At 44.2% G+C, this 27,084-nt stretch overlaps 2 protein-coding genes across 4 annotated transcripts in view; both read left to right on the top strand.

Moving 5' to 3' along the window:
• Nucleotides 1–902: 902 nt before the first annotated feature.
• On the top strand, nucleotides 903–25,552 carry ZFP62 (ZFP62 zinc finger protein). 2 transcript variants are annotated; one of them, XM_081827312.1, is made up of 2 exons: nucleotides 903–945; nucleotides 21,692–25,552. In XM_081827312.1, exons 1-2 carry the CDS (start codon nucleotides 918–920, stop codon nucleotides 24,469–24,471), a joined length of 2,808 nt encoding a protein of 935 aa, XP_081683438.1. In that variant the 5' UTR covers nucleotides 903–917; the 3' UTR covers nucleotides 24,472–25,552. The 2 variants fall into 2 exon arrangements, with proteins under 2 accessions (XP_081683438.1, XP_006730563.2); XM_006730500.3 differs by lacking the exon at nucleotides 903–945 and adding an exon at nucleotides 11,042–11,113.
• LOC102745532 (uncharacterized) overlaps nucleotides 21,692–27,084 on the top strand; it is a 29,383-nt gene continuing 23,990 nt past the window's right edge. For both annotated transcript variants that reach the window (XM_081827330.1, XM_081827331.1), the window contains exon 1: nucleotides 21,692–21,819. The gene's annotated coding sequence lies outside the window, so the exon portion shown is untranslated. The remainder of the gene's footprint in view (nucleotides 21,820–27,084) is intronic.

The following is a 27,084-nucleotide window of genomic DNA, read 5'->3' on the forward strand; positions in this document are numbered from 1 at the left end:
GGTATTGGTGCCCTGTGGTCTGTGAGTGAAGAATGGAGAAGAATGGCATCTCCAAGAGGAGACCAGGCAGCTGGGCTTGGACCAGCAGGTGCCAAAGATGTTCTCAGGACAGAGCATTTGAAAGATGTTAAAGATTGATTGATTGATTGATTGATTGATTGATTGATTTGAGAGAGAGAGAAGAGGGAGGGGCACAGGGAGAAGGAGAGAATCTCAAGCAGACTGCGCTGAGTGTGGAGCCCGATGTGGCGCTGGATCTCACAACCCTGAGATCATGACCTGAACCGAAATCGACTCCGACACTTAACCGACTGAGGCCACCCAGGTGTCCCCGAAAGATGTTAAAGATCCCAGTGTCAAAACTGCCCAGCTGTGTGTCCTTGGGCAATTGCTTACCTTCTCTGTTTCCTCACCTGTAGAATAGGATTATATAGACAGTACCTTCATCATAGGGTTGTTAAGAAGTAGTTTGCCCATATATGCAGACCAGTTAGAACAGAACCTGGCACCAAATAAGCACCCAAAAGTGCTCACTGTTGCTATTTATCATTGTAGATGCAGTTTCAGTCAGGACTTCTGCAAAAAAGACACATCCCCTTTTGCACAGGGCCCACAAATGAGAATGGTAGTTGGGCTCCTCTTCCTTCTAGATCTTTTTCCAGGGATTCTGAGTAATCCTTAAGAACCGCTGATAATTCAAGTAACTCCAGGTTCATTCCTATCTCTCTGGCAGCTCAGCGGTGTACCTGCCACACACAGATTTTACATATCCCTTTAAATCTTCCATATGCGAAAGGAACTCACTGACATTAATAACATTAGCAACATTTATGGCAAATTCAAAAGGTGAATTTCTTTGATAACAGAATGTGTTCTTATGACAGACAAAAAGACTATACTTGATCTAAGGAGGGAAGATGGTCCCTGGAGGATATCACTGTAAGGGTAAGTAAATTAAACAATCATATATGATTTTTTTTGCCTGCAGATTTAGGAAAAAACAAACCTGCTAAAACCCAATCCTGGAGAGTCGAGCATATAAAGCACTCTGTACTCATGGTTGGGGGCTTCATAAATTGGTATAATTCTTCTTGAGAATAGTTTAGCAATCTGATTAAATTTATTTTATTATGCATAAATGTATTTTTTAATAAATAGTACATTCTCATGGTTCAAAATGCAAGGAGTGTAAAAAAGATATGCACTAAAAATTCTGCTTCCCATCCTTCTCCTCCAGCAACCCAGGTACCTCCCCGCAGACACCCATGTCAGTGATTTCTGGTGCAAACTTTCAGGGATATTTTTATGAACACATACAAATATGTACATGTCCTTTTCATCCTTTCTTGCACAAAGTATAGCATAGTGTAATTTGGAATTGATTTCTTTGCATCTTACAGATTTTCCCACCACCATCTCATGAAGGGCCTCCTGGTTCTTTTTATGGCTGAATATTAGCCCTTTGCATGGCATTATGGGTTATATCACGTCCCCCCGAAATTTCACATTTTGAAGTCCTAACTCTGAGTATCTCAGAGTGTGACCTCATTGGGAAATAGTGTCACTGTAGGCATCATTATTTAAGATGAGGTCATTTGGGAGTAGTTGGGATCCTAACCCAGTATGATTGGAAACCTGGGCACCGACATGCACACAGGGAGAATTCTGTACGGTGATGAAGGCAAAGATGGGTTGTTACGAACCCGAGCCGAGGAACGCCAAAGATTGCCAGCAACCCACCACAGGCGAGACACATGGAACAGATGCTCCCTCCCAGCTCTTAGGAGGAACCAAGCCTCTTGGCCCCTTGCTTTTGGTCTTCTAGCCTCCAAAACTTTGAGTCAGTATATTTCTCTTGTTTAAGCCGCCCAGTCTGTGGTGCTCTGTTATGGCAGCCCGAGCAAACTAATACACACAGAACTATAATAATTTCTTTTATCACTTCCTTACCTGGGACGTTCAGAGTTTTTCTCAATCTTTACTTTTAAAAATGCTTCAGTGACAAAAATTTCCACACACGATTTCACGGGTGTGTAAACTACACCAGCACTGGTGGATTTCTAGAGCAGAATTGATGCAGCAAAAGGGGTGTGTGTGTGTGTGTGTGTGTGTGTGTGTGGTGATGACCCATTCTGCCCAGTACCTCCTTGGAGGTTGAGACAGTCTGCACTCCCACCAGCAGGGCAAGGAGAGGGCTTTCCCTCTGTTCTCACGACCACAGTTTGTTATCAAACTTTTGGATATTTGCCATTCTGATAAGAGAGAAAAATGGTATCTCTGTGCTTTTTGGGGTTTGCATTTTTTATTATGAGTCATTTGAATACTTTTCTGTGAATGTATTTTTCTATTGGGTTGTTGGTCTTGCTTATCAGTTTTTTTTTTTTAAAGATTTTATTTATTTATTTGAGAGAGAATGAGAGAGAGCACATGAGAGGGGGCAGGGTCAGAGGCAGAAGCAGGCTCCCTGCCGAGCAGGGAGCCCGATGCGGGACTCGATCCCGGGACTCCAGGATCATGACCTGAGCCGAAGGCAGTCGCTCAACCAACTGAGCCACCCAGGCGCCCCTTTGCTTATCAGTTTTGGAGGAACTCTTTGTGTATCGGGGATACTTACCCTTTTTTTAAAAGTTTTTATTTTAATTCCAGTTAGTTAACATACAGTGTTATATTAGTTTCAGGTGTGTAATTTAGTGATGCAACAATTCCATACACACCTGGTGCTCATCATGACAAGTGCCCTCTTTAATCCCCATCCCCTATCTCCCCCATCCCCCCACCCACCTCCCCTCTGGTGACCATCAGTTTGTTTTCTTTCGTTAAGAGTCTGTTTCTTGATTTATCTCTCTGTCTCTCCCCCCCCGCCCCGCTTTTTCCCTTTGCTTGTTTGCTTTGTTTCTTAAATTCTACATATGAGTGAAATCATATGGTATTTGTCTTTCTCGGACTGGCTTATTTGACTTAGCATAATACTCTCTGGCTTCATCCATATCATTGCAAATGGCAAGATTTCATTCCTTCTTTATGGCTGAAGAAAATTGCATTCCATATATACATACATATATATGTATATATATACACGCCACCTTTTTTTATCTGTTCATCAATGGGTGGACACTTGGGCTGCCTCCATATCTTGGCTGTTGTAAATAATACTGGTATAAACTCAGGGGTGCATGTATCCCTCTGAATTAGTGTTCTTGCACTCTTTGGGTAAGTAGACTGCAGTGTGACTGTTGGGTCATAAGGTAGTTCTTTTTTTTTTTTTTAAGATTTTTTTTTTAAAGATTTTATTTATTTATTTGAGAGAGAGAATGAGAGAGAGAGCATGAGAGGGGGGAGGGTCAGAGAGAGAGGCAGACTCCCTGCTGAGCAGGGAGCCCGATGTGGGACTCGATCCCGGGACTCCAGGATCATGACCTGAGCCGAAGGCAGTCGCCCAACCAACTGAGCCACCCAGGCGCCCTTTTTTAAGATTTTATTTATTTATTTGACACAGAGAGACACAGCGAGAGAGGGAATACATACAAGCAGGGGGAATGGGAGAGGGAGAAGCAGGCTTCCCGCGGAGCAGGGAGCCCGATGGGGTGCTTGATCCCAGGACGCTGGGATCACGACCTGAGCTGAAGGCAGATGCTTAACGACTGAGCCACCCAGGAGCCCGTAAGGTAGTTCTATTTTTTTTTGAGAGAGAGAGAGAACAAGTGGGGGAAGGGCAAAGGGAGAGGGGGAGAGAAAATCCCAAGCAGGTTCCACGCTCAGCAAGGAACCCAGTGCAGGGCTTGATCTCATGACCCTGAGACCATGACCTGAGCTGAAAACAAGAGTCAGACAGCCAACCGAGTCACCCAGGTGCCCCAAGGTAGCTCTATTTTTAATTTTTTGAGGAACCTCCGTACTGTTTTCCACAGTGGCTGCACCAGCTTGCATTCCCCCCAACAGTGTGAGAGGGTTCCTCTTTCTCCACATCCTCACCAACACCTGTTGTTTCTTGTGTTATGAATTTTAGCCATTCTGACAAGTGTTAGGTGATATTGTAGTTTTGATTTGCATCTCCCTGATGAGGAGTGATGTTGAGCATCTTTTCATGTGTGTGTTGGCCATCTGTATGTCTTCTCTTGAAAAAATGTCTATTCATGTTTTCTGCCCATTTTTTAAAAAGATTTTATTTATTTATTAGAGAGAGAGAGCAAGAGAGAGAGCACAAGCAGGGAGAGTGGCAGGCAGAGGGGGAAGCAGGCTCCCTGCTGAGCAGGAGCCCAATGCAGGACTCGATCCCAGGACCCTGGGATCATGACCTGAGCCAAAGGCAGACGCTTAACCATCTGAGCCACCCAGGCGCCCCTTTCTGCCCATTTTTTAAAAAAGATTTATTTATTTAGAGAGAGAGAGAGAGCAGGAGTGGGAGGGGCAGAGGGAGAAAGAGAATCCTCAAGCAGACTCCCTGCTGAGCATGAAGCCCCACAGGGGGCTCCATCTCATGACCCTGAGATCATGACCTGAGCCGAAATCAAGAGTCAGATGCTTAACCAACTTAGCCACCAGGTTCCCCTCTTTCTTCTTCTTTGGGACTCCTATAATACAAATGTTATTATGTTTGATGCAGTCACTGAGTTCCCTAGGTCTATTCTCATTTTGCATAACTCTTTTCTCTCTCTTTTGTTCAGCTTCCTTTCTTTCCGTTATTCCGTCTTCTAGATCATTAATTCATTCCTCTGCTTCTTCCAGCCTGCTGTTCATTCCATCAAGTGGGTTTTCGTTTCGTTTATTGTGCCCTTTATCTCTGCTATGTTTTTTCCTTATATCTGTGTTAAAGGTCTCTCTCATGTCTTCCACTTTTTTTCTCAAGTCCAGTGAGTTCCATATGCTTTAAATTATCTATCAGGCATGTTATTTATATTTGTTTCACTTAGATTTCTGGCTGTGGCCTTGTCCTATTCTTTCATATGAGATAAATTTCTTTGTCTCCTCATTTTGTCTGCCTCTCTGTTTATGTACGTTAAGAAAGTCAGCTATATGGGACGCCTGGGTGGCTCAGTCGTTAAGCATCTGCCTTCGGCTCAGGTCGTGATCCCGGGGTCCTGTGGGATGGAGCCCCACATCAGGCTCCCTGCTCAGCGGGGAGTCTGCTTCTCCCTCTGCCTGTCGCTCCAGCTCCACCTGCTTGTGCTCGCTCTCTTTCTCTCTGTCTCTCTCTCCCTCTGACAAATAAATAAATAAAATCTTAAGGAAAAAAAAAAAGAAAGAAAGAAAGTCAGCTGTGTCTTCCACTCTTGAAAGTAATGACTTTATGAAGAAGAGATCCTGGAGTGCCCTGGCATTCGGTGCCCCCTGTTCCCCAGAACCTGGCATTTCAGGAGAGTATCCTGTGTGTGTGGCTTACACCCTGCTGTTGTGTCTGAGACACTTTTCTTTTCAGTGCCCTTGTTGTCTGTACTGACTGTCTTCCTGTTGTGGGTTGTGCTTGCTCTCTGTGGTGTTAGGAGGACCCAGGCAGGCCAGCTCCGAGGGGGCATGGCTGCTGGGGAATTTGGGAGTGGGGCCGCGGTGTTAGTAATATTTGAGTTGGGCCACTAGTCCTATGTCAGCTCCCCCAAAGCCCTACAGTGGGTGGAGCTGTGTGCCAGGTGACTGGTCTGGATGTTGGCATGGCTTTAAAAAAAATTCACCCAGAGCTCGGGGCTGAGGCTAGCAGGCTTGGAGTGGGTGAGTCTTTAGGAGAACGGGTGGGGCTTGGTACACTGCTAGCAAATTAGGTAGCAGGTGTCTTCAGACTCCCTTAGATGGCTCTGTGTTTATTCTGGGGATGGAGGGAGGAGAACGGCACCTGCCAGCTCCCTTGTTTTTGGAGAAGGCTCCCAGCACTCTCCGAAATCAGTGTGAACAGATCTGTCTCCTGTTTGCCCCTCAAATTGTGCAGACTGCCATTTTTAGGTTGCCTCTCCACACAGGCTGCTGTCTCTTTTAGGGTGGTGACCCTGCCGTCACTCACCCTCCCCGCCTGTCCAGTGCGGGCTGAGCTGACTTTCAAAGTTCCAGGTTTTTACTGACTTTTCAAGTCCCACTGTTTTACAAACTCATGGAATTCAGTCCCTCTGGATTTTACAGCCAAACATTATGGGGATTAGTCTAACCCATGTGAGCTCTCTGGTGCCAGGGCCTGTTTCTCTGCCCTCTCCATGTACCCAGCTCCCTCCCCCCTGCAGACAGTCTCCTTCTACCTCACTGACCTTCCCAACCTTTCAACTGCAGCATCTTCTTTGTATTTAGTTGTGGAGTTTGTTCTGCTAGTCTTCAGATTGCTTTCCTGTTTATTGACTTGGATGTGGATGATCTCTAGTTGTAAATGTGGGAGGGGGTGAGCTTAGGGTCCTCCTAGTCTGACATCTTCCCAAGCTCCTTCAATTTATCTTTTTTGATATAAGACCCAAATATTTTTTTTTTTTACTTCTGGTGGTTTTGTCATACAAAAATATTTTGGTTTTATGTACATGAATTAATTAGTTTTTACTTTTATGATTTCTGGATTTTGTGTTATAGCAGAGAAGAAAACAAAACAAAACCTTCTCCACTCTAAAATGATCAAAGAAATCTCCTGTGTATGTGTGTCTGTGGTTCTTTTTTTCCCTAATACTTTTATGGAGGTGGTAGAAGCAGCAGTATGTTTTTACTTTTATGGATCATTAATGTGGGCACATTTTAAAAAAAAAAATTTGCTTATTCACTCATGAGAGATCACATGAGCATGTGAGCAGAGGGAAGGAGAAGAGGGAGAGGGAGAAGCAGGCTTCCCTCTGAGCAGGGAGCCCAATGTGGGGCTCAATCCCAGGACCCTGGGATCATGACCTGAGCCGAAGGCAGACGCTTAACGACTGAGCCACCCAGGCGCCCCATAATGTGGGCACATTTTATGTCTTTGATACATCTGGAGTTTATCCTGATATAAAGACTGAGGTTTAAATCCAACCTCATTTTTCCTTAATGCTTCATAGTTGTCTTTACACCATCTATTCCCCACTGATTTGAAATGCTACCTTTATCAAACACTGAAGACCTGACTGGATTTATTTTTAGACTTTGTGTCTTTGAATTACACCAGCTTGTTCATATGCTATAATAACGCCCCAACCTCATCATGTGTATTATTTTTTCAGGCACTTTCTAGATAGAAACAAATGATCTTTTTTCCACATGAACTTTAGAATCAACTGTGTGTTGCTGAAGATTTCATTGCTATTGTTTATTGGGATCATTACAGTTATAGATTAACTTAGAAAGAGATGACATCATTCTGATAACAAGTCTTTCCATTCATGCAAATAGTGCATCCAGAATGTTTCCATAAATTTATTTCATCTTTTGTGATTCCTAGAGCATTGCAACTTTTCTTTGCGTAGGTCTTGGATGTGTCTTCTTAATTCCTGGGTATTTGGTCTTTTGCTTGTTGGCTTCTGTTGTTAATGTAATCTTTCCTTCCATTACTTTAATTGTAGTTTGTACATAAAGAAAATATTGATTTCTTCATGTTAATTTTGAAACCACACCCCTTACATAATTCTTTTATTGTTTATTCTAGAGGTTTTTTGGTTTGTTTGTGTTTTTTTGATGAGTCTCATGGGCTTTCCACAAATAAAATCCTCTTATCTACAAATAGGATAATTATACTCCTGCTTTCCATTATTTATATTCTACTTTTTTTCCCCTTATCCATCTGTAGTAGGAAATAATGGTAGTGATGGGTTTCATCCTTGTCTGATTCTCTAATCTTCTTGACAACTGTTCCAAGGAAAGCATGGAAAAAGCTTTTGTATACTATTTATTACAGCACAGATTTATTGATTGATTGATTGAGACCCAGTTGGAAAGCATCTCAAAGATCAACAACAGAAGAGCTAAGGAGATCATAGTTCAATGGAGCATCACAAAGAGTTGTTACATGAAAATGATACTGTATAATATTTGTAAAAACAGTACATAAAAACTGCAGATGTAGTGCTCTTACAACCATCTGAAAAACATCTGCAAGTTGATAGTAGAAAAGGAAGTTTATTAAGATGTTAACAGTAGTTGTCACTAGGTAACAGGATTAAAAGTGGTGAGTGTTTCTAATTTTTCTTTCTTTTCCAAATTTTATATAATGAGCTTGATACATGTTATAGTGGGAGGGGGACTTTTATTTTAATAATTCGTGACCAAATTCAATGACTAAAAGTGGAGTTGGTATTAAGTTCCTTTGGGACTTAACATTCATCTGTACTTGAACTACTTCAAAGGAGGTAGATGAGCTCCAGAGCAAGAGCAAACTCAGAACGATGTCATGGCTGTATCTACTGGGCTCTTAGAGCTGCACCATCTAATAGAATGTAATGTGAGCCTTATAAATGACTTCCGATTTTTTGGTAAACACATCTAAAATAAAAAGAAATAGGTGAAATTCATTTGAATGATTTATCATAAAATGACATCATTTTAATGATATATATTTTTTATATATTTCTCAGACCCTATAAAACCAAAATATTATTTCAGCATGTAATCAACATTTTAAAATATTATTTTACATTCTGTTTTTCTACGAAGTCTTACATATCAGATGTGGATGTTATATTTACAGCGCATCTCAATTTAGACTGGGCACATTTCAATGTGCTTATTTTTTTTTCATTTCATGTGCTTAGTAGTCATATATAAAAAATGGCTTGCATACTGATCTGGGCAGGGCTAGACGTTCTGCTCTGATTTGTAGATATCCAGAAGAGACAGGTACTGGAAAAGGCTAGCATGTGTGTGTGTAGACACAAAGCCAAACAAAGGGTGCCTGAAGTATGACAAAGCTCATGGAGGAAAAACTATCACCTAAAATAACATAAATAAATAAAATAGTATCACTTTAATTAAGGTGACTTATTTAGCGTCCCAGTGATTCCTTCCACATGCATACAATCTTTCATTGAGCAAAACCTCCCAACCTGGACACAAATATTAGGCACCTTGCTGCCTAAAGAGAAAAACCCAGTCTTCCCTGCCATAGGTGACAGGCCGACTAACACCAGAAGCTTTCATCATGTGAATTCTTTGGGCAGCATTTCATGAGGACCGCCTGAAGCAACTTCTAGGGCTGCGCTGTCCAGTATGGAGAACATTAGCTACATGTGCCTATTTATTTATTTATTTAAGATTGATTGATTGATTAAGATTTATTTATTTTAGAGAGAGAGAGAGAGAGAATGCCCCAATGGGGGGGGGAGGGAGGAGAGGGGAAGCAGACTCCCTGATGAGCAGGGAGCCCCAGGCAGGGCTTGATCTCACAACCCTGAGATCATGACCCCAACTGAAACCAAGTCCCACGCTTAAGGGACTGAGCCACCCAGGCACCCCTACATGTGCATATCTGAATAAAAGATAATTAAAAACAGATCCTCAGGGGCACCTGGGTGGCTCAGCTGGTTAATCATCTGCCTTCTGCTCAGCTCATGATCCCAGTGTCCTGGGATCCAGCTCCACCTCGGCTTGCCTGCTCAGCAGGGAGCCTGCGTCTCCCTCTCCTCCCTGCTCATGCTCTATCTCTGTCCTTCTCCCTTAAATAAAAAAATAAAATAAAATCTAAAACAAACAAACAGATCCTCAGCTACGCGAGTCCCATTTGAAGGGCTCTGTATGGCTACATACCGGCCAGGGTACCTGTTGGGGGAGCTCTAGGGGAATCCACTCCCAGACTTCAATCCCTGTATGTGCTTTTGCCTAAAACTGCATGGCTTGAGAAAGGGCCGGGTCTCCGCTCCTTCTTAGGGTCTCCCCGCTGTCTTGGTCTCCTCTAACACACCACACACATCATATTGGCTCAGACCCACTCTGAGAGGCGTGGAGTTCTGGCATGGAGCCAAATGTGATCAAGAACCCATTGCTACAAGGAAACCCCCTCTATTCCCTCTATTTACCTTGCACCTACGTGTATAAAAAATGAAAATTAGACAGAATTGGTGCTGAACATGAGCTCACTCCAGCTAGAAGTGACATTCATCCAAGCACTTTGCCTAACTTGTTTTTTAAAATGTTCCTTATTAAAAGTTTGCTTCCAAACATTTCAACTTTTGTCTAAGAACTGATATTAAAATTTAGCAATAAACGTAATTTTGCTAATAATCCAGAAAACAATTAACATTTGAGTGAGAAAAAAAAAAGTAAACTTCTGATTTCATTACAGAGATGTATCCTGAACAATAAAATTTAAGGCATTAAACTATTTTACATTAGGTTAACATTCAGTGAGAATGAAAATATTTTAGGTTAAGACAGAAATCCTGTGAGGGACATAAAATTAAAAAGATAGGTTCAAGGAAAAATCTGAAACGATGTAAAACTTTTCTGTTAAAAGCGAATGAGAGTATTAAATCGTCGTGGATTCAGAGTCCGTTGTATACGTCTGAAATCAGCGGTTTTGTTTTTTTAAATGGCAGCATTCACAGCGTGCCAAAATATGTCCTCTGCAATTACTCAGACTTCAGAGGAAAAACATCTAGATGTTATTTCATTTAAAGAGGATCAGTTTTAAAGTCCTTCCGGGCGGGGGGTGCAGCCTGGTCCCGGGCCGCTCCCGCCCCGCGCGGCGCCCCTGCAGCCCGGGCTCCTCTCCGGGCGCCCTCCGCGGCCCGGGGCTCTCCGGCCGCCGCGCCTGCCCCGGGCCGAGCTCTCGGAGGGGTCCCCCGCGCTCCGCCTCCTCCCGGGGGCGCCCCCCGGCCTCACTCTGTAAGGGGCTCTGTGTTCAGGTACGCAGGTCGTTCGCTGTTTACCCAGCCACTCATTTGCCTTACCCTCAGCCCCACCCCGAATAAAACTCCCCGAAAACCTAAAGCCTCCCCGCACTTCCCCGGCTGCGCCCACGCCCGACACGAGGCACGGACGGGGTACGCCGCACACAAACCAGCCTCGCTCCCCGCCCACGCCCTCCGAGCGCAGCACGGGTCACGTGCCCGGACGGGGAAGGACCATCGAGTCCGTCCTCCGGCGTCCCAGAGAGGACTCGGAAGTGCCCCCGAGCCGGCGCGGGCCCTTCCGGCCGGGCCGGCCGCGCTTTTGTCCCTCCGGCGGCCGGGCTCACGGGGCGCCGCCACAGCCAGTACGTGAGTCCGCGGCTGCCCGCGCGCCCGCCCCCGGCCCTCGCCTGCCACGCCCTTCCCTCAGCGGCGGGGTCGCGGCTGCCCCTCGGGTCTCGGGCGGGATAGGTGGGGGAGGCGTCCCCGCTGCCCTGCGCACCCCAGGAGGCACGTCCCGGGGAGTGGAGCGGCGGGAGGACGTCAGGCCGGCCTGGGGGTGCGGGGCGTGCCCCTGCGGCACGGCGGCGTCTCTGGGGCCCGGCTCCGGCCGTCCGAGCGGGCCGGAGGGGAGCCCCGGACCGGAGCGCTCTGCAGTAACACCGTCGGGGTGCCGCCCGCAGTGCAGTGTGGCCCTAGGCCCTGAGAGTGATTGGGGGCGTCAGAGGGACCCCGGGGTGACCGGTTCGATCCCCCAGACCCCTGCCCCTCCCTTCGCCCCACGGTTGGCGGAGGGTGCTGAGAGGCTCCTGCCGCAGGTGCGGGGGAGCCCCGGGCGGCCGCTTCCAGGCCCCCGCCCTGGGGAAGCTCACCCGTGTGCGGACGGGGCGGGAGCGGCGTGCCCGGCTCCCAAAGCCGAGGTGACCGGCCGGGGGCGGACGCGAAGTGTGGCGGGCGGGGCCGGCGCTCGGTGCGCAGCCTGCTCCCGATGTTTGACCGGGCGGCCACCGGGCTGTTGTCCCTCCGAAGGCGCGAGGGTTTGGTGTTGTTAGTAAGTTTTTAAGCGTGCTCGCTGGTAGTTTAACGTTCGTGTGGTTCGGGGGTCTAGACTACGAGCGGATGTCAGTGAGCAGGTTTGCTCCCCGCCGGGTCCCCTTCCCACGCCCGTCGGCCTCCCGGTGCGGACGCCGGCAGGCGGGAGCGGGCCTGCTTCCCCTGCCCGCGGGTCGCGGGGCTCCCCGGAGTGCTGTGCCCGGGCTGCGTTCCCCTGCCGTGTGTCGGGGAGCATCAGCGCACGAGCGCTCCAGCAAACAGCCGCGCTGTGGCGTCGGGTTGGCTGCCGTTCGGGCGCTTTGAGTGCGCCTTACTTTTTTAGGTCTGTTCAGGGCCATTCGGGTTGTTTCCAGTCTTCTGTTGCTGCAGCAGGGTGCGCTCAGTGACTCTTCTCCCGGGGCATGTGTTAGCGAGTGTCTTTACAGGACGGATCCACCAAAATAATTTTGTTTTACCTTAACTCAGCCGGTGTCTGGTAAATGTTAAATATGCCGAATCATTATAACGGCTTCTGCAGAGTGTTTGAAGGACAAGTAAAACCACGTAGTTTTCTCTCCTGGGTCTCGTGCTCATGGTGCTGGGCCGTGTGCTAGCCTAATGACCTAACTGTTGCCGACTCCCTTCCGGCCGTTGTCTGCCCCTAGCTTCAGAAAACCTCTCGGCCTCCCTCTCAGAATCTCCTTTGCTTACCTTTTCCCCCAGGATGGCTAGAAATCTCTTCACCGCTACCAGGTACGAGAATGTTCCGTTTCATTTTTTACTTTAAGGAAAAATCGCCTTTAATCCTTACTTCCGCTTTTAAGGAATAGCACCAACTCATGTTAACCATTTGTAGTTTATTCATAACTAAACGCAGTAATAACTAAAGCACACACCATATTCTCTCTTTTCACCTGTGTATCACTCTCTCACTTCTTGGTCCCACCTTTCGTCTGTCTCATTCTCCAACTTCCTGGGTATTCTTTCTTCTGAATTGGTAAGCGTTTTGTGCTCACATGCCTTGTTTTTCCTTCTTCTTTCTCTGGTCATTTCCAGTTAAATACAGTATCCAAGAACTTAGGGTACAGAATCCAGGTGACCCACTCGATGGCCGGTTGACTTGTGGAACGCTGGGTTAGGTAATCTGGAAATCAGAGCAGCTGCAGATGTGTTGCTTGTTGCAGCCTGTTAATAGGCAGGACTTTTTGGCCAGAGCGAGCCACAGTTCTCTTGTGAGTTGTCCAGGCTCTTGAGAAGTGGCTCCTGACTCCGGGGGCAGGGACAGCAAGAATTAGGGGCAGGTTCTCACTCTGTACACGGGCTTTTTGGGGCATTGGTAGTAGAATATGAGCAACAAGTACAGAGGTGTCCAGAGGTTGTGGGACATGCGTAATTTGGAAGGAGTGGGTCTAAAGCTGGCTGTTGGGTCGTGCTTCCTGCTGACAGCTAGAGAGGAGTTAAAGGGCAGTTTCCCATCCAGCTTGTAGAACTTTTAAGAAATTAAACCTTTCCAGCCTGCTCTATGTAGGGGTTGTGCTTTTAGAGTGATTATTCTCTTGTGTCGTGGGGGATATATGACTTAGCCAACACATCAGTCTTTTTTTTTTTTTTTAAAGTTATTTGAATTCTAGTTAGTTAACATACACTGTAATACGAGTTTCAGGTGCACAATACAGTGATTCAGCACTTCCGTACAACACCCGGTGCTCATCACGACCAGTGCCCTCCTTAATCTCCATCATCTGTTTCCTCTGTCCCCCGGCCACTTCCCCTCTGGTAACATCAGTTTGTCCTCTGGAGTTAAGAGTCTGTTTTTTGGTTTGCGTCTCTCTCTCTCTCTTTTTTTTATCCCCTTTACTCATTTGTTTTGTTTCTTAAATTCCACTTATGAGTGAAATCATACGGCTATTTGTCTTTCTCTGACTTATTTCGCTTAGCATAATACTTTAGCTCAATGTCCTTGCAAATGGCAAGATTTCATTCTTTTTTATGGCTGAGTAATATTCTATTGTGTATACATCTACACCACTTCTTTATCTGTTCATCAGTCAACAGACACTTGAGCTGTTTCTATATCTTAGCTGTGGTAAATGATGCTACTGTAAACATTGGGGTGCATGTGCCCCTTCAAATCACTGTGCTTTGGTTAAATACCCAGTAGTGCAATTGCTGGGTCGTATGGTAGCTCTATTTTTCACTTTTTGAGGAACCTCCACACTTTTCCAGAGTGGCTGCACCAGCTTGCATTCCCACCAACAGTGCAAGAGGGATCCCCTTTCTCTGCATCCTCACCAACACCTGTTGTTTCTTGTATTGTTAATTTTAGCCATTCTTTTTTTTTTTTAAGATTTTATTTATTTATTTGATAGAGACACAGTAAGAGAGGGAACACAAGCAGGAGGAGTGGGGGAGGGAGAAGCAGGCTTCCCGCTGAGTAGGGGGCCTGATGCGGGGCTCGATCCCAGGACCCTGGGATCATGACCTGAGCCGAAGGCAGACGCTTAACGACTGAGCCACCCAGGTGCCCCAGTTTTAGCCATTCTGACAGGTATGAGGTGGTATCTCCTTGTACTGTTGACTTGTGTTTCCCTGATAATGGGTGATGTTGAGCATTTTTTCATGTGTCTGTTGGCCATCTGTATGTCTCCTTTGGAAAAATGTCTGTTTATCTCTTCCCATTTTTTAATTGGATTATTTGTTTTTTGGGTGTTGAGTTTTATAAGTTCTTTATATATTTTGGATACTAACTCTTTATCAAATATGCCATTTGCAAACATCTTTCATTCTGTAGGTTGCCTTTTAGTTTTGTTGATTATTGCCATCCCTGTGCAGAAGCTTTTCATTTTGATGAAGTCCCAATAGTTTCTTTTTGCTTTTGTTTCCCTTGCCTCAGGAGACGTATTGAGAGAGAAGTTGCTTTGGCCGATGTCAAAGAAGTTACTTTGTTTGTTCTCATCTAGGACTTTCATGGTTTCGTGTCTCATGTTTAGGTCTTTTATCCATTTTTTAAAAAGATTTATTTATTTTAGAGATCAAGAAAGAGTGCGTATGCAAGTGCAGGGAGGGGCAGAGGGAGAGAGAATCTCAAGCAGACTCCCCGCTGAGTGGGGAGCCTGACATGGGGCTCCATCTCATGACCCTGAGATCATGACCTGAGCCAAAATCAAGAGTCAGATGCTTAACCACCTGAGCCACCCAGGCGCCCCATCCATTTTTAATTTATTTTTGTGTATGGTGTAAGAAAGTGGTCCAGTTTCATTATTTTGCTTGTTGCTGGCTAGTTTTCCCAATACCATTTGTCGAAGAGACTGTCTTTTTTCCATTGGATATTCTTTCCTGCTTTGTCAAAGATTAATTGACCATATAATTGTGGGTTCATTTCTGAGTTTTGTATTGTGTTCCATTGGCCTATGTGTCTGTTTTTGTGCCAATACCATACTGTTTTGTTCATCAGAGCTTTTTAATGTACTTGAAGTCCGGAACTGTGATGCCTCCAGCTTTGCTTTTCTTTTTCAAGGTTGCTTTGTTTTTTCAGGGTCTTTCCTGGTTCCATACGAATTTTAGGATTGTTTGTTCTAGATCTCTGAAAAATGCTGTTGGTATTTTTGTAGGGCACATCAGTCTTCTTGATTGGCTTATAATAATCTCCTCCAGACTCTATGACTGAGTTCTCTTCTCCATTCATTAATCCACTGCAACTAGTATGAGTGATCCTTTTTTCTTTTATTTTTTATTATGAAAAAATTTAAACACACAGGAAAGTAAAATAGTACAGTGAACTCCATACACCCATAGCTCAGGTTCAGTAATTATCATGGTTCTGCTACATTTGTCTCACCTTTCCCTTTTTATTTTTTCTTTATTAAAGTATTTAAAATTTTTTTTAAAGATGTTATTTATTTATTTATTTGACAGAGAGCATGCCAGGGAACATGAGCCAGGGGGAGAGGCAGAGGGAGAGGGAGAAGCAGACTCCTCGCTGAGCAGGGAGCCTGACGTGGGGCTCAATCCAGGAACCCTGTGATCATGACCTGAGCCGAAGGCAGATGCTTAACTAAGCCACCCAGGCCCCCCTTTATTAAAGTATTTTGAAGGAAATTTCAGACATCATGCCATTTCATCCTAGCATACTTTAGTCTACCAAAAAAAAAAAAAGACACTTCTAATATAGCCATAGTGCCATTATCACACCATCCTAAATTAATTCTGACTCTTTGATATTATCTATCAAAGGTTGGCAAACTACTGGGCCTGCAGTCTGTTTTTGTATGACCTGCAAGCTAAGAATTCTTTTTACATTTTTAAAAGGATGTTTAAGGGGCCCTGGGTAGCTCAGTTGACTGAGTGACCAACTCTTGATTTCCGCTCAGGTCATGATCTCAGGGTTGTGAGATCGAGCCCCATGTCGGGCTCATGCTGGGCGTGGAGCCTGCTTAAGATTCTCTCCCTCTCCCTCTGCCCCTTGTACTCACTGTCTCTAAAAAAATAAGAAAAAAAATAAAAGTAAAAGGATGTTTAAAAGCAAACAGAAATTAGTGACAGAGTCATATATGGCCCACAAAGCCTAAAATATTTTCTATTTCGCCCTTTGCAGAAAAGGTTACCAACTCCTGATTTAAAAGAATATGTGACCTTCCAAAATGCATATCTGAGTTTGCTATTCCTTTGCCTAAAACGCAGGATCAAGTCTGGACTCCTGAGTGTGAAGGGCAAACCCTGGTGCAGCCCTTACCTTTGCCCACCTGTCCAGCTGGGCCCACCGCCCTCTGCTGCAGAGGGCAGTGCAGACTAGTTCCTTTGCACCTGTTCTTCCCTCTGCTGAAACCACTCTGTTTCTGAAGCTTCCCTTAATCCTTCAAAGCAGAGTCAGTCCCTTCCCTCTCCTCCCTCATCTGTGTCCTGTGTCTGCTATTTTTATCATGTGTTAGTTATTATTATTTTTTTTTGCCAGATTTTTATTTCCTGCAGATCTATTAGTCTGCCAGCTCCTTGATGACAAGATCTTACCTGTCTCTACATCTGCAGGACCAGCCCAGTGCCTGGGGAAAAAAAGCAGAATATGGATCATAATCTAAATTCTTTGGGCAACATGAAACCTCAAAGATAACAGATACTAGAGTACATGTTATTGTTTGTAAAGATAACTTAATATTTTGTCAGAAACTCTTGGTTGTCTTTATATTTTAGCAGATGCTTAGTCCATCTGGACTACTATAACGAAATACACACTGGATGGTATATAAATAGCAGAAATTTGTTTCTTATAGTTCTAGAGGCTGGGAAGTCCAAGATCAAGGCACCAAAGAATCTCTGTGATGACTTTTTTATAAGAACACTAATCCCATTCTTGAAGATTCTGCTTTCATGACCTAAGCACCTCTCATAGCCCCACCCCCACCCTAATACCATAATCTTTGAGGGTTAGGATTGTAACATGAATTTGGGAGGAGGGGACACAAACATTCAGACCATAGCAGCAGCATTTATCCTATTGCTGGCTTTTTATGTCTTGGCACTTCTCTGCCTGTGTTTTGACTGACGTTTTCTTAGACTTAGCATTGATTAATATGAATCTCATCGCAAACCGTCAATTTTCAGTGAAGAAGCACATTTATATTTGCTTTGAGTTCAGTCATTAAGAGGTTGGGTGAGCTACATCGGGTCATAGTACACTGTGCCTGCATCCAAACAAGAGGTTAATTTAAGCACGCCTGAAACAGGGAGACTCCTCGTGTCTGCCTAGGTCAGAGGGGTAAGCAGTGAAATATTTGTGATTTCATGCAGACTAGACCAGTCCAGAGCCACACAAGGAATCCCAGAGAGTGTGAAGTGGATGAAGCATTAGCCTATCAAAGTCAGGGGAAGGGTCCAGCTGGGCCAAGGATCAGTGAATGCAGTAGCAGTGAGGGGTGGGTTAGCATGGCCCGTTTGGTGTCCAGCAAGTCACTTGAGGTGGCCAGATGCAGAAGGCTCCATGTGCCACACTAAGTAGCCTGGGAAGACGATATTGGGGAGTGACCAGGTGTGCATTTTTCAAAACTTAAGGTAGGGAGACTATGGCAGAAGTTCAGAAGGATACTTTAGGAAGGCTTAAACTAAGGCCTTTAGCAGTGGGAATAGAATTAGGGGTAGGGATTTGAGAACTGTTGAGGTAATAGAATCAGCTGGTCTTAGGGCTCTTGTGGATGTGGAAGGGTAAGGAAAGAGAAGAACTCATCTTGTGTGTATCCTGCCACAGCCTAGAATCTGCCATTTCTCTGAGGAGCTCTATTTCCTTTTAGTAGGCAATGGGAGACCAAGAACAGGGTGCTGGATGTGCTTATTACCACTTAGGTGTTTTTTGCTTCTTAGCTTTTCAGCAGAGAGCTAGGGAATATGTGTACATATACACACACATGAATATACATACATGTGAATGCGTAGACATGTGCACGCACACACGTAATTTAGGAAATCATGCGGTAACCTCTGATTAATTCGCACAGGGTTCTCTCTTGTCTTCCCCTATTCCATATTTATGTTTCTTTCTCCAGGAGAGCACTGGCTTGCAACTAAATCAACACATTTACTCAGTCCCTCAACACATCTAAAATTCTTTCAAATTACTTTGTCCATACCTCTGCAGAAAACAAAGCTGCTTAAAAATTCTGTTGTTTTCAGGGCTTCCCTACCACCCCTCCAGCTTTGCCAAGACAGAGAATATAGTATATGGTTACATATTCTGTGATATTATATGCCTAAATTACGGGTTAGTTCTTTGTTTCTTTTTGTTCCCTTCCTATGAGTTCATTTGTTTCTGTTTGCTTTGTGGTTTAGCTGCTTTTCCTTTTTCCAATTCTCATTGATTTAATTTTATTCTTTGAATATGCAGAACATTATGCTTCCATGGTAAAAACTATGCAAAAATATATACTTAGAGTGTCTCTCTTCCCTATCCCTTTGCTCTGTTCTCCCCACTCCACCACTTACAGGTAATGGGCCTTTATTGATTTCGGTTTCTCTCATTACTGTAAAGATAAGCAGTTACATGTTTGTTTTCTTACTTTTCTTTCATACATAAAGCATAGCATATATGCTCTTTTTCTGTTTACATGGTATCCTGGAAATTGCTCCCTCTCAATCAATTGATAGAGATGTTCCTCATTCTTCGTTAGTACTCCATTGCATATACGTGCCATAGTTTATTTAACCAGTCTTCTATGCTGAGACACTCAGGTAGTTTCCTAGATTCTCTAGTTACAATGAATGCCACCATGCATAGCTTTGTGCACATATACTTTTTGTATTGTTGGAAATAGATCTTCAGTATAAATTCCTAGATGGGATTTCTGGATTGAAGTGTAAATGCATACAGTTCACTTAGACATTGGCAGATGACCCTTAACAGGAGTCACGCCACTCTGCAGTCCCGTTAATACATGAGAGTGCCTGTTTCCGCCACAGCCTCCCCAACAGAGTGTGTTGTCATTCTTTTAATATGACGGATGAGAAGTGGTATCTTAGTGTAGTTCTTACTTGCATTTCTCTTATGGGTGGAATTGAAAACATGTTTAAGGGACATTTTAATATTTCTTTTTGTGAATTGTCTGTCTCTTGCACATTTTTCTATAGGAATTTTAGTCTGTGTTTTTCAACTTTTGAAAAATGTTTATATAAGGGATATTAGCTCTTATATATGATTCATGTTGCAAATATTTTTTCATTTGTCATTTCTCAATTTTGCTTATAGCATTTTTGCCATGTAATTTATATTTATACAGTCAAATTTATCCATCCTCTTTTTTTTTTTTTTTAAAGATTTTTATTTATTTATTTGCGAGAGAGAGAATGAGAGACAGAGAGCACGAGAGGGAGGAGGGTCAGAGGGAGAAGCAGGGAGCCCGATGCGGGACTCGATCCCGGGACTCCAGGATCATGACCTGAGCTGAAGGCAGTCGCTCAACCAACTGAGCCACCCAGGCGCCCTATCCATCCTCTTTTATTGCATGTGTGTCATAGTTTGAAAACTTTTTCTGTACTCAGGAGGCATTCACTCATGTTTTCTTCTAGTATTTGTATGGCAGCACGTTTTTATATTTAGAGCTCTGCTCCACTGGAGTTATATTCTTGAGTGTAGTGTAAAGAATGGCTTTATAGTTGTTTCCAACACTATTCTAAAGACCATCTTTGCCCCAATAATTTGATCTATCATCTTTATCATATGCTTGATTTCTGTGTGTCATTAGTATTATTTCTGGACTTTCTGTTCTGTTCCTTTTGTCTGTACGCTGGTACCATGCTGCTTTAGTTATAGAGGCCTCGTGGTGTATTTCAATACCCCAATGTGGCTAGTCCCCACTCAGAGCCCTTTTATGTTTCTCTCTCTCAATTTGTGTGTTTATTTTTTTTTTTTTAATTTTAAGTTGGCTTCAGGCCCAACATAGGGCTTGAACTCACGACCCTGAGACCGAGAGTCGCATGCTCTACCGACAGCCAGCCAGGTGTCCCTTGTATGTTTATTTTGGAGGATTTGGTTTTATGACTGTAGGAACTTGAACATCTTTCTCTCCTGAGGGCTGAGGATGAATAGAGGTGGAGGGGCCAAGGCCGAAGGGAATGAATAGAGCACGGGCCCTGATGTGCAGGATTCAGAGCACAGACAAAAGGCGTGTTGCTGTTGATGGTGATGGAATTCTACTGCCTGCCCAGTAGAGCCCTCACATTTAAGCAACATGGACCGCTGTGCCCAGAGTAGTAGAGACAAGTGGATGCTTTCAGGGGGAACAAAGAATCCCCGCCTGAGCCCTAAAATCTGTTTTAGGAAGGAGTTTACCTTTCCTGAGTCCTGTGCTTTATACCTAGGTTCCAACCCTGATCAAATAACCCAGCCTCAAATAATAAACAGTAATAATTATGCATATAGAACTCACCAAGTAGTAGGTGTTGTTCACAACACTTTTTTTTTTTTTTTTTAGAGAGCGAGAAACAGCATGAGAGGGGCAAGGGTCAGAGGGAGAAGCAGGCTCCCCGCTGAGCCGGGAGCCCGATGTGGGACTCGATCCCAGGACCCTGGGATCATAACCTGAGCCGAAGGCAGACGCTTAACCATCTGAGCCACCCAGGCGCCCGTTCACAACACTTTAAATAACTCAGGGTCATGCAGCTGGGTACTTGAACCCTGTGGTAGTATTTCCTTTGCTTGGTGGTTTGTATCTTAGCTTCTTATCTTCAATATGCTCTGACTGGAGTTAGCTTGTTCATGAAGTGGGAATGGAAGCCTCTTTGCCTGGCATGCTGGGGCATGCTCTTCCATATGGATTACCTCCCTGACTGCCCGCTTCCCGGGAGCAGGTTTTCCTTGGAGGGGAAGTCCAGGAGGCCAGACCAACTCCAGGAAGCTGCAGTCTGCTTTCCTTCTCATGTCTGTCATGACTTTCTTCATGCTTTTATTACCATCGCCCCACTACCACCACTTAGGTACTGATTTCTTCCCTTTTTTAGCTTTGCCTCTTTAGTTCTGCTGATTATGTCTCTTTTGTCTTATTAATTTTTCTGTTTCCTCTTATTCAGAGATTTCTTCTCTTTGTTTTTTCATGACCAGGTGATCGTTTCCAAAAACTGATCAGTGTTGTCCTTGGTTCTGTGCATCATTTCAACCCATTTCAACTTGCCCTCATGCTAAACTGTTATACAAGAATAGAAAAATTCTTTGTTCCATTGAAAATCCAGGGCTCTAACATTTTAACATTAGCTCCACAGGGGCAGAAATTTTGGCATGTCCCCTCTTGTATCCCCTGCAGTTAAAAATGATACTTAATCACACAGCATGCAGTCAATAAACATTTGTCAAGTGAATGAGTAAATTTGGATGTAATTCTTCCAGTTTCCTCTATTCAAAGTGAACAGGTATCATTTTCATTTTCTTGGTTTAGTGTCACATTTGAAGACGAGGGGCACTGAGGATGAGAAATCAACTGAAAAGTATGAAAATGTTGGAAATGCAGAATCTATGTGGCCAAAAGTGGAAGGTCTTCACAAGGATCGTATACAGGAATATAAGGTTGGTGAAACTTGTGATTGGAATAGCAAGGTAGAGAAGCAACTGGAAAATCCTGAGGGAAAAAGAATGAAGGAAGACAAAAGTGGCATCAGGGAAAAGATTGGCAAAGCCAAGAACACAGCAAATATAAAGACAGAACAGGAAGACGAGGCATCTGAGAAAAGCTTATGTCCAAGTTCAAAACATGTTATACACCAGACTGTCCCTGTAGAACAGATAAGCAGTGAACAAGACAAATGTGTGGAGAACATTAATGGAACCTCTCACCCTGGTCTACAGCAGAAAACCATTGCTGTTAAGAAATCACACAAATGTGATGAGTGTGGGAAATCGTTCAAATATAATTCCCGCCTTGTTCAACATAAAATTATGCACACGGGGGAAAAACGCTATGAGTGTGATGACTGTGGAGGGACTTTCCGGAGCAGCTCGAGCCTTCGAGTCCACAAACGGATCCATACTGGGGAGAAGCCGTATAAGTGTGAGGAATGTGGGAAAGCCTACATGTCCTACTCCAGCCTTATAAACCACAAAAGCACCCATTCTGGGGAGAAGAACTGTAAGTGTGATGAGTGTGGGAAATCCTTCAATTATAGCTCTGTTTTGGACCAGCATAAGAGGATCCACACAGGAGAAAAGCCCTATGAATGTGGTGAGTGTGGGAAGGCTTTCAGGAACAGCTCTGGTCTCAGAGTCCACAAAAGGATTCACACAGGGGAGAAGCCCTACGAATGTGACATCTGTGGGAAAACGTTCAGTAATAGCTCCGGCCTTAGGGTCCATAAGAGGATCCACACAGGCGAGAAACCTTATGAATGCGATGAGTGTGGGAAGGCCTTCATTACTTGCAGAACACTTCTAAACCATAAAAGCATCCACTTTGGGGATAAACCTTACAAGTGTGATGAGTGTGAGAAATCGTTTAATTATAGCTCTCTCCTCATTCAGCATAAAGTGATCCACACTGGAGAGAAACCTTATGAATGTGATGAATGTGGGAAGGCCTTCAGGAACAGCTCAGGCCTTATAGTGCACAAAAGGATCCACACGGGAGAGAAACCTTACAAGTGTGAGGTCTGTGGCAAAGCATTCAGCTATAGCTCGGGCCTCGCAGTTCATAAAAGCATTCACCCTGGGAAGAAAGCTCATGAATGTAAGGAGTGTGGAAAATCCTTCAGCTATAACTCACTCCTTCTTCAACATAAAACCATTCATACTGGAGAGAGACCTTATGTGTGTGATTTGTGTGGGAAAACTTTCAGGAACAATTCAGGCCTAAAGGTCCACAGGAGGCTCCATACTGGGGAAAAACCGTATAAGTGTGACGTGTGTGGGAAAGCCTATATCTCACGCTCTAGCCTTAAAAACCACAAAGGAATCCATCTTGGGGAAAAGCCCTATAAATGTACCTATTGTGAGAAATCTTTCAATTACAGCTCTGCCCTTGAACAACATAAAAGGATTCATACAAGGGAGAAACCTTTTGGGTGTGATGAGTGTGGAAAAGCCTTCAGAAATAATTCAGGCCTTAAAGTGCACAAACGGATCCACACTGGGGAGAGACCTTACAAATGTGAAGAATGTGGGAAAGCCTACATCTCACTCTCAAGCCTTATAAATCATAAAAGTGTACACCCTGGGGAAAAGCCCTATAAGTGTGACGAGTGTGAAAAAGCCTTCATCACATACCGAACCCTTATAAACCACAAAAAAATTCATCTTGGGGAGAAGCCCTACAAATGTGATGTATGTGAGAAATCTTTTAATTACACCTCACTCCTTTCTCAACACAAAAGGGTCCACACTAGAGAGAAACCTTATGAATGCGACAGGTGTGAGAAGGTCTTCAGAAACAACTCAAGCCTTAAAGTGCATAAAAGAATCCATACCGGGGAGAAGCCCTATGAATGTGATGTGTGTGGAAAAGCCTACATCTCACACTCAAGCCTTATTAACCATAAAAGTACCCATCCTGGCAAGACACCCTACACATGTGATGAATGTGGAAAAGCTTTTTTCTCAAGCAGAACTCTTATAAGCCATAAGAGAGTCCATCTTGGGGAGAAACCTTTCAAATGTATTGAGTGTGGGAAATCTTTCAATTACAGTTCACTCCTTTCTCAACACAAGAGGATCCACACAGGGGAAAAACCTTATATATGTGATAGGTGTGGAAAGGCTTTCAGGAACAGCTCAGGCCTCACAGTGCATAAAAGGATTCACACAGGCGAGAAACCCTATGAATGTGATGAGTGTGGGAAGGCGTACATCTCCCACTCAAGTCTTATTAACCATAAAAGCGTCCACCGTGGGCAGCAGCCCTATAATTGCGAGTGTGGGAAATCCTTCAATTACAGATCAGTTCTTGACCAACACAAAAGGATCCACACTGGAAAGAAGCCATACCGATGTAATGAGTGTGGGAAGGCTTTTAATATCAGATCAAATCTCACCAAGCATAAAAGAACCCATACTGGAGAGGAATCTTTAAATGTGACAAGTATGGGAAGTCACAGCGACATATCACAGAAGAGAACTCACGAGGGAGGGAATGCTCGGGATGGGACCAAGATGAGCATATCTGTAGGAGGCAGAGCTTACCAGGTCTCAACTCAAATGGAAGAAAAACCTTATGAATGTATGAATATCTGAGCTCTTTGTTCATGGCTTGTAATTGACATAAAGGAAACTATGAGTACTCTTTGGTGTGATCTTCATTATAGCCAGCAAGGAAGCCTCCAATGTCAAGGTAGTTGAGCCTTTATGGAACACAAAATAGTTTATACTGGGGGTAAAACCTATCAAAGTGACAAAGTGATTTAAAAACCTTCAAAATAAGCAGAACTTTCTGGACATAAAACACATGGATGAGGAAGGGATTTCACTTAGAGGTCATGTAGTTACCAACAGAAAGTTCATTATTTGGGTAAATTCTGTGAATATAAATGGGGGAAATTCAGGTATAGCTTTGAATCCTAATTATACATTGGTCAGTGGGAAAAAATACAAGGAGAGCCTCCCAACAGGCACATTCAGGGAGAGATAGGCTTCAGGGAACATAAATTTATTTAATAGTAGTGATCATGAAGTATAAATTTGATATAATTGAATAATTTGTGAGGGGTGATGATAAATTTTGAAACAAAATTGGATTTTGTTGAAGGAAGAGTAAAAAGTGTAGACATGAATCTAGCAGGAAGTAGTCATTTAAAAAAGTAAGTTGATTGGACGATACGGTTGTAATGTTGTAATACACTGGTTGAATGGGCAAAACTTAAAAAATTTCAAATGAACCTCAGTGAATGAAGTGTGATGAGTGAAGACCTCACACATGCTACAAATACAAGGTTCTACCGTAGACAGACATTCAGCACATTAAATAACTAATGGAACACGTCTTTGACATGAATTTGCACCTACACAAAAATAATTGATTCAGGGATTCCTGTGAATAGGAATGCTAAGAAAGTGATTTTATTGGAAGAGCTAGAAAGCTAAGTAGCTATTGATAATTGAGGGATTGGAGGAAATTCATGCTTCTTAATAGTCTGTTAAATGTTTGATTGTTTTGGAATGTGTTACTGTAAAGATTTCATGCACTCCATGTGTGTATTGTCTGTTGTAAAATGTTATGAATACTTTGTTCAGGGCCCACTCTGTCTTGGCCATGAAGAGCCAGATAGTCATGGTGAGGTAAGGCGGAACTCCAATAAAGAAATTCCTCAAAAGTAAACAGGCTCTGACTGACTTTAGATGGAGCAGTACACAGAGAAAACAATTTGCCGTATCTTTGTTGGGTAAGTGAGACCAAAGGCAAAGCAGGGAGTGCAGCAGGGGACTTTCCCGTAGGGCTAGAAGCTCAGGTTTCACAAGAAATTAGGTGGCGTCTCCACCGGGAGAAGTGCAGAATGGATTGATCCTCATACTGGGCCTGGATCATAGCTCCTGGAAGTGGGCAGGCTGTGGGACTGATGTGTCACCTCACAGAAATCATTCTTTTGGGAACAGAATTTAAGAAAATGTTGTTTATGTGTTAAAGCCGTTAGCTAGGTGACTCAAAGGGTAAAAGGAGTCTTCTGAGAGTCAAGTAAGCTGTCCAAGAATACTCCAGATGGCGCCTGTCCTGTCTCTCTGGCTCCAAAATCCACTCTCCTTCCCAGAGAGCAGTCTCTACCTAGATAGTTTCCTGGCTTTCTAGGGTTTGTCTCTAGCCCCGTTCTAGCCTCCCATGGTTTCCATGCCTCTCTCTAGGGGTATAATTCTTCCACTTTGTCTCCAAGCCTCCACCAGTAAGTTTTGATGGAGAGGGAAAGAGCATTTCTGCCACTCAGCTCCCCTTTGGAACGCCACAGCCACGCTTGTTCTGTCCTTCTCGGAATACTGGCCCTCTCCACAGACTTGGATTGATGGATTCAGCAAATACTTGTTGAGGATCTGCTAGGTACGATCCCCTGTCCTAGGAGCTAGGCAGCAGGAGTAAAGGCGAGGTAAGGGAGAAGGTCCACAAGGAAAACCACACTAATGGATGCTGAACCAAACACTGCAGTGTTGAGAGGACAGTGACCACCACCAGTGGGGAAGAGGGAGGCAGCAGTGATATCTGGGTGGGACAGTTGGGTTTTTAAAGAGGGAGGAGTGGGAAATAGGATGGTCCGATGAAAAGCCTCATCAGAAAAGCTCCCACGTCCTCAAAAGGGGCTGGTCGTTCCAGGGTTGGTGCGTAGTGGGCAGAAAGGAAGGCCATAGAATATCCATTCCAAGGAGTCACCAGGTATTACCCATCTTTCCTTTACTTGAGGCCACCAGTGGCTTGAGCACCACTCCTCCATGCACACACACCCAGGTACGTGAGCTCCACCTGGACCTAACGTGCCACCTACAGTTGGGAGAGAGACCGATGAAATAACGAGAGAGGGTGGCTTCCGCTCAAGTGGGGATTCCAAGTGCTCCAGCCTGCTGAGCAGTAGGACACACTCCTACTGAGGCCTCCACTGACTGGCCCACAGGAAATGGGCCTCCAGTCCACTAGGGCCAGTAACATGCCCCTTAAGCTGCTCTCAGATGGTTTCCTCCTGTGCCAGGTGGAGTTTGTGGTACGGATTCAATGAGCTGTTCAGGCTTACCTCAGGCCTGGAGCGTGTTTCAGGAGCACCATCCCCCACCTCTTCCCAGAGAAAATGCCTGATGCGCAAGAAGAGAATTAAACTTGCCAACATGTAGGTAAATCAAAACACTTCTTTAAAAAGGCAGAGTCTAATTCAAAGG

This window comes from Leptonychotes weddellii, chromosome 7 (genome assembly GCF_054177405.1).
Source record: "Leptonychotes weddellii isolate Sample4059 chromosome 7, ASM5417740v2, whole genome shotgun sequence".
Classification (NCBI taxonomy): Eukaryota; Metazoa; Chordata; class Mammalia; order Carnivora; family Phocidae; genus Leptonychotes; species Leptonychotes weddellii.